Source organism: Haplochromis burtoni, unplaced genomic scaffold (assembly GCF_018398535.1).
Source record: "Haplochromis burtoni strain Fernald_Lab_line unplaced genomic scaffold, NCSU_Asbu1 Contig_1640, whole genome shotgun sequence".
Lineage (NCBI taxonomy): Eukaryota > Metazoa > Chordata > Actinopteri > Cichliformes > Cichlidae > Haplochromis > Haplochromis burtoni.
Genome location: NW_024584001.1, coordinates 2,384 through 14,618, shown reverse-complemented (window position 1 = coordinate 14,618; position 12,235 = coordinate 2,384). Strand labels below are relative to the sequence as shown.

At 36.5% G+C, this 12,235-nt stretch overlaps 2 protein-coding genes across 2 annotated transcripts; one reads left to right on the top strand and one right to left on the bottom strand.

The window, feature by feature from the left end:
- Positions 1–2,008: 2,008 nt before the first annotated feature.
- LOC121813407 lies at positions 2,009–4,569 on the top strand. The gene is made up of 4 exons (XM_042217155.1): positions 2,009–2,111; positions 2,899–3,060; positions 3,483–3,673; positions 3,783–4,569. Exons 2-4 carry the CDS (start codon positions 2,974–2,976, stop codon positions 4,366–4,368), a joined length of 864 nt encoding a protein of 287 aa, XP_042073089.1. The 5' UTR covers positions 2,009–2,111; positions 2,899–2,973; the 3' UTR covers positions 4,369–4,569.
- Positions 4,570–8,208: 3,639 nt separating this feature from the next.
- On the bottom strand, positions 8,209–9,648 carry LOC121813409. The gene is made up of 3 exons (XM_042217158.1): positions 9,564–9,648; positions 8,681–8,865; positions 8,209–8,587 (listed from the first exon to the last, which is right to left on the bottom strand). The coding sequence occupies exons 1-3, from the start codon at positions 9,639–9,641 to the stop codon at positions 8,209–8,211; spliced, it is 642 nt and encodes a 213-aa protein (XP_042073092.1). The 5' UTR covers positions 9,642–9,648.
- Positions 9,649–12,235: the final 2,587 nt, after the last annotated feature.

Below are 12,235 nucleotides of genomic sequence, written 5' to 3'. Positions count from 1 at the left end.
ATCCTAGTAAGTTATAGTATTCTTTCCTTTGGGAAGGAACCATCTGTGCAGTCTGCAATTCTGCTGAAGAAAGATGTTGAATCTATTTAATTACTGGAGAAAAACATAGATTTCTTTGCATTTGTTTTATACGTGCACTAAATGAAAATCGGTTTTGTCAGTTAAGCATCTTGAGGCAGAGGGTTGGGGGAGTGGTTCCCTATTTTTTTTCCTTTTCTTTTTTTGCTGGGAGTTGGCAACCCTATTAGTGAGGTATATGTAATTATAAATTAGGTTGTTTTATATATATTTTTTCTAAGTACTGTTTAGAATACCAGAATAGGGAGGGTGGTGAAGGTTTAAGTTTATTATAAAGGCTTTATGGCTTTTCCTATAATACCATGGTGGGCCGGTCACTAGTCAAAATGCCCAGGCTGATTTTTTGTCCCAGTACAGCCCTGGTGGTGGTGAACAAGCAGAAGAAGACGGCTGTAGTGATAGACATAGCGATACTTAGTGACAGCAACATCAGGAAGAAGGAACACAAGAAGCTGGAGAAGTACCAAGGGCTCAGAGAAGAGCTTGAGAAGATGTGGAGGGTGAAGGTAACAGTGGTCCCAGTGGTAATCGGAGCACTCGATGCAGTGACTCAGTCCTTTTATGGACTCGATTCATTTCACAATTTTATTTGATAATTTCTCTCCCATTTTACAGTGTTAGTTGCATATTATTTATTAAATCTTTTTCTCTAAAATAATTTAATATAAAGCAGTGACTATGTTTTCCATTAAAAACAGTTTTGTTTCTTTGTTTTTTCTTTATGATGTTATGAACTTTATGGTTTGAAATGCTGTTTGTAATGCTGTTGTGCTTTTTCCAGGAGGACTCATGAATCACATCACCGTGGCTGTATTTCACTAAAGTCCACAATGAAAATAAATATTTAAACATTTTAAAATTCATAATGATAATTGTTTTAATTTTGAGAATACTATTTAAATCTCTCAGTGCTCCAGACTTTTTAAATATACAATTGACCACTAGATGGAGCCATGGTGCTCTCCACTTCGTGTAGATTTGAAGAATCAGAGAAAATAATCCACAGTGGGAGCCTCTTGGCTACAACTCTGTAATAGTTTATGATATGTTTCTGAGGCCACATGTTTTTAATACTCAAGCTGAGGTCTACACTAGTGATTTTCAGCAGATGTAATAACCTCAAGCTACTCTTACTTTTCATTTTATGTGTGTGGATTTAATGTGGTGAGAACAGGAAAATTAAATTTATTAGAATTATGGTTTCATGAAAGAGTTGCCAACTACTGTTTTCAAAAATTAGTTACTGGAGTTTAATATAGAAAAAAACGGATTGTGTTTATTGTTATACATGTGCCAGTGTTTGCAATGTTATTATCTTATTGTTTGTTTGCTCATTTATTTCGATCATGTAAACAATATACAGGTACATTTTGCAAAGAAAAGAAGAGAAAAAGCACTATACAACATAAAGCTACATTTCAATATTGCTTCTGCTGTGTTTCAGTTACATATCGAAAAGGAGTGGGAAGAAATACAGACCTATTTAATCCACCCCTCTGCCATAAGCTATCAGTCAATATTTAGTCAGTTTCTTTACTGATATTATCTGTAGTAAAAACAGCAAACAGGCTTCTAAAGTAATATATACATCACATCATGAAATGTTCTAAACAGAGACATTGACTTAATTTCAACATTTTCCCTTTCTTTATAATGAAAGAAGATCATGTCTTTATATTTATGTACAAGATGTCAGGAGGGTGTTTCAATTATTTTACAGATTTAGTAGTCAGCCAGTGAGCAAAGTTAATCGTCATCAAGTCACTGTTTTGTGTTGTGCTGGAAGACAGAGGTCTGCTCAGGCTGCTGTACTCGCTCAAGCTTAAGTTTAATTTATCAGAGACATGAAGTGGATTTAATACTTAATCCTAAACAAAGCTGAACACGAAAATCGTGTGAATGTGCTGCCACAGGGGCTGTGGGGTGGAGTTTATAACCCACCACAATTTCCTTTTTCTGATTCGCGCTGATAAAAATATCTTAAATGGCAGAATGCTGAACTAACTATTGAGTTGGAAGCTGCGCTGAAGAAAGTAAGGCTGACGTTTACTTGTATTCACTTGTATTATCTTAGAAGAGTGAATGAGAAAAAGTCAGAATTTGAAGTTACAGGAGGCGGTTACTTTATTATTTTGTGCTTCCCTGTAAACAGCATGAAAGCTGCTTAAATGAAAACCAAATGAAAACATATTTATTGATTATGCTTTATTTCTGCTTAATTTCGTACTCCGGTTAACTGGCTTGTGGACAGATCAAGCTTCCTTATAGGTAGTCGGGTACAAGTTTATTAAGTACAGCTTGCTAATGAAGTTAATTCAGTTAGGTTCAAAAGTTTAGCTTTTTTTCATCTGTAGAAAACAAAATCAAGGGAAAACTGATTCATTAGTCCAGATGGCTTTGACTCAATATCGGACACATTTTTAGATGTTTTAATACCAGATTTGGTTAAATTTTGTTTAAATGTTCAATAACAAAACAAACGGTGTTTTTCTTTCCCACTGTTGCCAAAGCGCTTGCTCGACGAGGGTCAGATGATTGTTGGGGATTCTTTGTTTTCTCTGTTATTGTTATTGTAGGATCTTTATGTTACAATATAAAGAGCCTTGAGGCAACTGTTATTGTGATTTGGCATTATGTAAAGAAAACTGAATAGAATTTAAAGAACTTTATTAGATTCAATTTAATTCAACCAGTATTTTGTTTTTTCCCCTTTTGTTTTATTTCAGCACAATTTTCTCTAATATCTTTTGCTATAATTTCATATCAGAATAACAACAACGTTGATCTGCTCACTATTTTAACACCTCCTGTTGCACTCAGGCAGATCCTTTGGCAAAGAGAAGAGAGTGGGTAGAGCTTTTATAGCGGATCCATCATACAGACAGTCAGCTGGAGATGGATATGCTTCATATAATGTGCCTGATAAGCGTCTGTTTCTGCCTTCCTTTAACCATGGCAGTGAGCTGTTGGGTGTTTTTTGTGGTACGTAAATGAGAGACTTTCATTACTTTCTATGTCTCACTCCTGCTGAACTCATTCACTTTTACAAACAGTCTAGTTTTATAAAATTTTTCCACTTTTGTCACTTTAAATGTTCATTTTCTGAGTTAATAGTTCATAAAGTTTAGTTCTGAATTCATCCGTCCATTTTTTTTCTGCTTCTGAAGTGGAAGCTTATCGCAGGTGTCACAGTGTGAGAGGTGGAGTGAAACCTGCACTGGTCACCAATCTGTCACTCTTTTTAATTCCATCAGACCATTTTGCAGCTTTTACACATTTTTCAGTTGTCCGTTATTCTATATCACACTAAAGATATTTTCTGAACACTCCACATTATTTGCAGTTAATATTTAAATGTTTAGTTCTGAATGTCATGTTTATTACTGCATTAATATTTTCTGCAGGTACGAAGGGAGCAGGTCCCCATCACCTACTACACAAACCTCCTTATCTCCAATCTGATCCAGTTCAGCGCGTTGATCTTCTTCTTGATTTTCCACTCAAACCATGCTCTCTATCGTTATATTTTTGAGGGAATTTTTTTCTGTGCCGTGTTTGCTAATCTTGACTTCAAAATGTGCATTGCTACTGAAAGGTACCTGTCTGTCTTTCTCTGTCTGTGTTGCATTCAATCAAATTCTCAAGCGTCCCTCTAAAGATAAATGTCCTCCTGTATTGACCCGTATGTCTGTCTTGTGTTGCAGGTGTTTGGTCATCACCCGTCCACAGTGGAACTGCATCAGACAAACTAAAGGTTCTGTGCTGCTCTCTGTTCTGGTTTGGATCCTGTCTATTATCACTGTACCTCTTGCTGTATTCTTCTATGTGATTTTACTCCCTGTGTTAATTTTTTTTGCCCTCGTTCCTTTTTTCCTGTTCATCTTCACTTTGGTTTGGACCCTCAAAACTCTGCCTGCTGTCACTTCAGTGCCCACTGAAGAAAAACAGAAAATTGTAGGAATCTTAGTTCTGTTGTTAGTTAATCATTGTCTGATGTTCCTTCCCCTGATCATCCTTTATATTGTATCAATTTCACTTTATTTTCTCGGTTATTTTTCTTATTTTTCTGCCGTTCTAATCTACATGAATTTATTTCTGTTCAATCCTTTCATGGATGTGATTTTGGTTTTTCTCATATGGAAAGACCCCATCGACAATCAGCTGTTGTCTCTGTGTTGTTACACTATGGACAACACTGCTGGAGAAGTAGCTGCAGATAAAAAGCTACAGCTACAATGCTGCAGTGACTGTAACAGCACAGTGGTGTACACAGCACTGCAGCAGATGTAGCTGCACATAATCAGACAGGTGGTTGATTGTAGATAAATTAAATGAACTACTATTCTGCTCCTCTGTAATTTGTATTTCTTCACACATACTAAGAAAGAGTATGGTACATGAAAGCCTGGCTCACAGTCTCTGTTCTAGTTCATCCCAAAGGTTCTTTTAGGTTGTCAGGACTGTGTGCAGGCCTGTCTAGCTCTTTCACACCCATATGGACTGGTTCTTATATAGCGCTTTTCTACTCTTCTCAAAGCGCTTTACACAACTTGTACATTCACCCATTCACATATTGTTCTAGGTGCTTTCTAAGTAACATTCACACTCTGACGGATGCATCGGAGAGCAATTTGGGGTTAATATCTTGCCCAAGGATATTTGGCATGATATTTGGAAGCCAGGAATCGAACCACCAACCTTCCGATTAGTAGATGACCTGCTCTACCGGCTGAGCTACAGCCACCCCCGTGGTGGTGAGCAGTCCTCTGGACTTATGTTAGCAAAACTGAAAAGGCTATGCATTACTGTGACAGGGTCAGTCTTGAAAAACACCTGGTTTGTGTTGACAACCTGTAACTGTTTTATGTGTTTTTGTAAGCAAATTTTAATTAAAATTCCTAATAAACACCTTTTATCTTAAGATTGGCGTATTTTTGTCACGATATCACTCTGTTGCATTGTGTTCCAACACAAACAGTTATGTTGCTTTGGGAATTAAACGATCTTAATATAACCACTTCCTGTTTTCCATTGTGATCTTTGGTTGAGAGAGAGAGAGAGGGGGGAAGAGAGAAAGACTGATGGGGACATCAATCTACTGGAGAGTAAAACAGTTCAAAAATGTGAGGTCATTAGAAACAAATGAACATGACTTATTGATGTACAGAATTTAGAGGTATAAGGGTGGCGGTAAGACTCGCCTCAGCGAGTGATGGGGATACGTTGGTGGTGGAAATGAGTATGGATGCTTCACTTATATTTACAGTCATTTTGCTTTGATGCTCAGTCAAATCTAAATGTGTCAGGGAACCTAAAACTGTGACTATGAGCGTGCAGAGGTTCCAGAGAAAGAAGTTTTGTATGTTCACTGCAATCTGAAAAGTAGGGACATTCTTCAATGTGAACAAAATGAAAATCTATATGTTTTTGATAAAAGCCTGAAAATGTATGTGTGCATTTTAATCTTACATAGAATATATAAAATATTATATGAAACAGTTGATCTAAAACTCCACTTGTGACTTCCAGTCATGTAATATCATAAAATTAAAATATTAAAATTAAAATATTGTAATATTATTAAAAATATTCTAACACTAAAACAATTCAAGATAGCCTGTTTTGACCTTTCCCACCAGCTAAATCCTGTCATCACGCCGTGAGCGCCACAATTTCCCATGACTGTCCACAGCGTGCAGCGCTCACCTCAACAGTCTGGGGGTGAATATGACAGGGAGGTGTCTAAATACTGAGAAGAATTTAATTTGCACTTTTAAAAGTGATGTCTTGATGTTTTGGAGATGGAGCAAATCATTCAGACAGATATGAAGAGAAAATCTCCAAATCTGAACAAGAAGCACTCCCCCAGTATCTCAGCTAATCCTGCATGATGTGCTAGTCAGCAGTGTTGAAGCTAGAGGACAGGACCAGCAACAATATACCGATATGAAAATGTCTATTTTGTTATAGTTTTGGGGACTTCTGAAGGCACACTGTAAATTTTGCAACACTTCAGGAGATGCTAATAGATTTGTTAATTTGCACGGCAGAGAAAAACTTCTCCACGCAGGTAAGGAGCACTATGTGGTGAGGTGAGGGGCAGATGGTTGTTTAACATGTTGAGATTTTCAGCTTGGAAATTTCAAAGTATTTTTATGATTACAGCTTATTGCAAAGGACAGCCGTCTTCCGCAGCTAGTTTTAAGTGTCAGGGGGAAATGAGGAGAGAACATTTTAAAATTAACCACAAGCAACAGCAAAAAGCAGAGAAAAGTTAACGACATGCAGTAGTAGTATACAAAACTAAAAGGCATGAATGAAGGAGAGTGAAGGCAAATTCCTCTTTATGTTCTTCTTCTTCATGTAAAATCAACCTGACAAACTGAAAACCAGTTTGTGGACCATGAATCATAGATCGTCAGTGAGAAGTCACAGCAGCTCATCTCAGGTTTGCTTTTAAGTTCAGCTTCAACTTCATTTTGTCTTTGTGGTTTCTGTCAAGAGCTGATGATACTGAAACAAAACAGTTTCAATTGATGCACAAATGCGCACACACGTGCACAGAGACATTTTCTGGGTCATCATATTTTGCAGTTTTGTCTGATGCTGCCAGCTTCTCACTGTTTTACAAATCTTTAATCTCATTGGTTCATAGAAGCACAAACTACTGATGCTGACTGATGATAGATAACCATCTACTTTTAGATATCTACAGCAACCATGACAGTAGAGTGTACCACTGCCATTGTTCATAGATATCTTAACCATGACACCACAGTCTGCTCCACATTCTGATGAGCAGCAGCAATGTTGTAGGACCCAAAGAGGATTATGTATAAATGGTTTCAGTGTCTAACATTTCTTTGTTTGAGTCTGCTTCATAAATGCCGGTGATGCTACCTGGAAGATGTGACTGGAGCAAGAAGACAGTCTTTGACCTCAGAGCCTCCAATCTAGGCCTCTATGGGCTCGTCTATGACACGTGCCGGAGATTTACATCATTAATAAATCTTGTGCTTTTTTATTTATAAATATCAGCATTATTGTTATTAACATGATGCATATAAATACAGATTGTTTATAAACAAAGATAATTTATTCTGTGTTAGCCTGTTGATTTATTCAGTACATGTGGGTTTTGGGGGATTTTATATTTCCTGTTTTTCTTTTACTGGTTCATTTCAATTAATCTACTTATTTGTTTGTAACCAAGTTAAAACTGCCATTTATTAAAATGTGTTGAAATGTTAAAATGATGAAATAAATGTTAAAGTGTAAATTAAAAGAAAGTATTTAGAAAAAAAATGAATTTGCATTATATATGATTGCTTTGTGTAAGTATTGTGTTTTATTGTGAAGAGAAGTGAATGTGGTTGTGGTCAGTAACCATACTGTGAGATGTTTCATATGCAAAAGGACACATTCTATAAATCAGACACAGGCATTAACTGATGACATGACAATTCACTCTATATGATCTGAACGATGTAAAGTGGAGCAGGAAATCATTTTTTACCTTTTAGGAATGTAATATTTTTATAAAAATGAAAGATAAGTCAATACAAACTCCATCACACAATCCAAAAAAAAGCAATAAAAATAATTATCTTTCCATGTTACAAAACAAAGCTAAGTGAACAATAATTCACATACTGGTAGACTTTTACGCAGTACAACATTACTATTTATGCATAACACTTAAAACTTTATTCACCTTTCCTCAGCAGATTAGCAGAAAAGAGAATATTGTGAAGGCACACAAAGAAGAAAAGGACATCACTGTAAATCTAAATCTAAATATATATCTAAATATAAAAGGTAAAATTGAAAGAAAAACTTTTTTAAAAACCAGAAGCTAAATCTATTGTCAGCTGACACTTATAACAATTTTCTCTTTTTAATTCATCAGCAATCTCACAAACGATTTTCTCTATTTTCCGCTCTCCAATGAACTCTGACTACATCAGCCCACCTCTCTGTGCTGCCATCAATCACACTGATGTGGTGCTGACAGCTGCTGCAGTGCTGTCCATCCTGCAGCAGCACAGACATGCCAGCAGCTTGTCAATGCAACCTCTCTGCATGAAAACAGACAGAATCAAGTCCAGAAAAGGATGTAGCAGAAACAAACTAAAACACCACAGTTTCTATGAAACAGCAGTGAAAGGGAAATGGCCCACAGGCGTGAGAAAGGGAACACCAAACAATCCATATTTGAATCACAATCAGACAGTAGTTAAACAGCAACAGAACAAGAGTTCCTACAGTTCTCCGTTTTTCCTCTGTGGGCACTGAGGTGGCAGCACGCAGGGCTTTGATGGTTCCAGCTAAGCAGACGATGAACAGAGGAGCAGGGAGCAGAGCAAAAATAGGGGGGATTATAAACTGCTCAAAGACTGTGGCAGGAACTACAGTGATAATGCAAAAGGCCCAGACCAGAGCAGAGACCAGCAGAGAACGCTTTATTTGTCTGATGCAGGCCAGCAGTGGGCAGCCAATGAGGGAATATCTGCAACAGAAAACAGACGATTTCTCTAAATATCACAGAATATGCAGCCAGATATATGCAAGTACACGGAAACACAGTAATAAACACTGTTACCTTTCAGCAGCAAGGCACATTTGGAAGTAAACATTGGCCATCACACTGATGAAGTGAAAAGCAACGGTGATGTCATGATGCCATCTTCCTGTTGTTACAATCCAAACAATCTTTGCACAGATCTGGATTACGTTGGCGATGAGGAGGTTTGTGTAATAAATGGTCTGGGCCCGATCTCTTTGCACCTGCAGAAATATTTATAAAAGTCACAAAATACAAGAGAAGCATCTCATATTATCCCAAACAAGTTTAGAACAAAAAAACAGTGATGGTAATATCAGAGGTTTTAGTGATGAAGTACATTTGACTTGCTGTTGATCTCATGGTTCCCACGTCGCTGACTCAGTGCTTTTAGCTTTTTAGTCTATTTTTCTTTATTTTTCCAGGTCTGGTATCTTAGTTTAATCTTTTCCTGGTTTCATTTTGTTGCTTGAGGGCCTTTATTATTCTAACCTCCCTTGTGTTTCCCTGTCTGTCCTTTAGTTTCATCTGTATTTGGTCTCTCTTTGTTCCCCTTCATGGGTTCCTCAGTCCGTCGTGTCTCCATGTTTGTTTTCCTTTTATCCTTATCAGGTTCGTCTCAGTGTTAGTTTCCTGTCTCAGTCTTTCTTTGTCTCATCCCCCCTCATTACAAGCTGTGCATCCAGTGAGTGAAAGTGAGGTCTCAACCTGCCTGCTGCACAGCTACATACTCTGTTTGTCTGTGTCTGTATTTATTGTGACTTATAGAGCAAAACAAATGTCATATATAAATGAATCAAAGTCAAAATAATGATGAAATGTTTTCATCTCTGCAGCACTACAAATGTTTTTGGATGATTCTTCATATCATTCACAGTCAGACTGATATAAAAGTGATTAATAAAATTCAACATTTACATACCACACAACAGGCGAAGACTATGGTCAAAGGCAGGCAGACAAAGATGCTACTCAGAAACACCAAAATGAAAAACTCCATCTCTGGTTTCTCTCTGTGTGACGGAGCTGCTGAAATAAATTCGTTCACTTTTTCTGCAGTAAAGAAAAACGGTTGTTGAATATGCAGCATGTTAACATTGCTCTTATATCAGTTTGAAATTAAAGATGAAACCAAGGCTGAACTGAATTATTTAACAACATTCTGGCATCAGAAATGTAACCTAAAAATGCATCACAGCGCATTTCAAAGCCAGCATGGTTTTTCAGAAAAAGATGATTTTCTTGAAATCTTCGTTCTTTTCTCAAAAGTAGTAAAAAAAAAAAACCTTCTGACTCACAAACTTCAACTTAGTTTTATCTGAACTCAAAACCAGCGGATAAAAATGGGATTCATCAAGAGAAGGTTGGGTGTAAGAGTGAAGTGTGGGGAACAGAATTATTATGAAATAAGTCACAAAATAATTTAAGATTTTTCTTTGTGTGCAGGCCGTGATCAGCTCGACAGCTGAATTCAACAAGATATTAGCACACGTTAAACCAGAAATCAAGGCTGATTTTAATCTGCCAGATAATCTAAAATTTGTATCAAATGTAAAATGTGGTGAGTAAAACTGATCAGCATCTAAACACAGCCTTGTGTGGGCCATTATCACCACAGTCTGCTCTGTGCCAGCCGTACCTGCAAACTTCACCACACTACACAGTTTAAACTGGACTAAACATTTTATTCAACTTTCGAATGACATATAAGTATATTTCAATATGTTTGGGAGGTAAGGCAGAGTTAGAAGTTGGTGTCATGCTCTACACACACACACACACACACACACACACAGATCTTTGGTAGTTTTGAAACGATAACAGAAAAGCATTTCTGTAATTTCAGCAATAATGTGATTTTAGTGAAAGAGGGATTAATTTAATTACTGATGTTTACCTGATAAAAAGCTAACTGTATGTCCATATACACTGTTACATATATGAGATTCAACACTGGAATCTATCATCATCATCAGGGTCTTTCAGTTAATTAAAGTTAATGCAGACATTTCCATTGGGTTTTCAGTTATACAACATCCATGTCATTCATATAAAAGCACCTCAAACATTGAAAAAAAAAAAAAAACACAACAAAGAAATCAGTAAAACTTCTTTGTGTAACTTCCTGTCTCATAATTCTGATTTGTGCACATGAGCATGCAGTTTCCTTAAAACTGTTCTCCTCCTAAAGAAAATGTGAATGTGACTCACCTCAGGACGGCTTCCTGTTGAGATAGTTTGTAAAATCAGCAGTCTAACGTTTCGACAGAATCTGAACGGGGAAATTGTGGTACTTTATATACCCCACCCCTCACGCATGGGCACACAAACACACTATAAACAAAATAGTCAGTGTATGAATGAACAGTTCACTTCTCTGGAAAATTGTTTTTTTATTTTAGAGAAATGTGAAGTGTTGAGTGGGCCTCTGTCTGCTGGACAACACAAACTGCTGTCCTGCTGCTAAAAATCTGTCAAATAATATCATAACTCAGTGTTTTTGCATAAGACACTAACATTTTTCCAACACTTCAGGAGATGCTAATGCATAAATGACTTTCTTTGCCCTCTGAAGAACTTCCCTGTGCAGCTGAGGAGCTTTATGTGGTGAGAGGCAGATAGAAAATCTATCATGTGAAGCCTAGAGAGATTTATTGATTTTTCTTCAGCTTTTAATACTATCCAGCCACATCTTTTAGCTGATAAACTTCTTAACCAGTTTAAACTTGATTTTAATCTCGTTGGTTGGATTTTAGACTTTTTAACTGACAGATCTCAGTGTGTGAGAGTGAACGGCTGTTTCTCAACTGAACTCTTCTACTGGCTCACCACAAAGTTGTTTCTTTGCAAATTTGCATCATAGGATTGTTTTTCGTTTTTTCCTGCAGTATATAAAAATTGGTGTATCTCCAAAATAAAACTATGAAGACACTCAAAATAAATTTCCTGTTGTTGTAAACTATTTTTTGCAACTTTTTTGTATTTAAAGTTTTGAGGGATAACCTCTTAAATTTCTCCAAGTAGAAATATATGTAAAAAAAAAACGATTTTCAATTTTTTTGTAGTTTATTGCACTTTTTTGCAATTTATGTAGTTACTATGGACTTAATGCATACATATTATTAAAATATGGGCTATAACGGTTGTATTGATGTATAGCAACTTGAAATGCTCCCAAAAATGGCACTACAGCATGTAAAAATATAAAGTAAGCTCTGGCGGACTTGGTTCTATGGTAGGTCTTAAAGGGTTAAAAATAGGACTTGAATATAAATACTGTATATCCAGTCATATATAATTTGGTACATTTTGATATATTTTTGTTGGTGCTGATTTCAAATCATTTTACTCCCTTAAAGTTGCAGTTTTACTGTTTGTAGGAAGTGAGGAGCTCTGTGTGTGTTCTCATGCTCTCATTAATCAGGCATTTCAAACATGAGTTGTAGCTCAAGCTGTGCTGTTCATTGTCTCTGCATCTCCAGATGGTACCAGGTGATTGTAACATATTAGAAATACATTATGAACAAACATAATAATGCGTTTGATGGTTTATTGAAACATGTTTGACATTATTATGACATCATGGTGCATCAA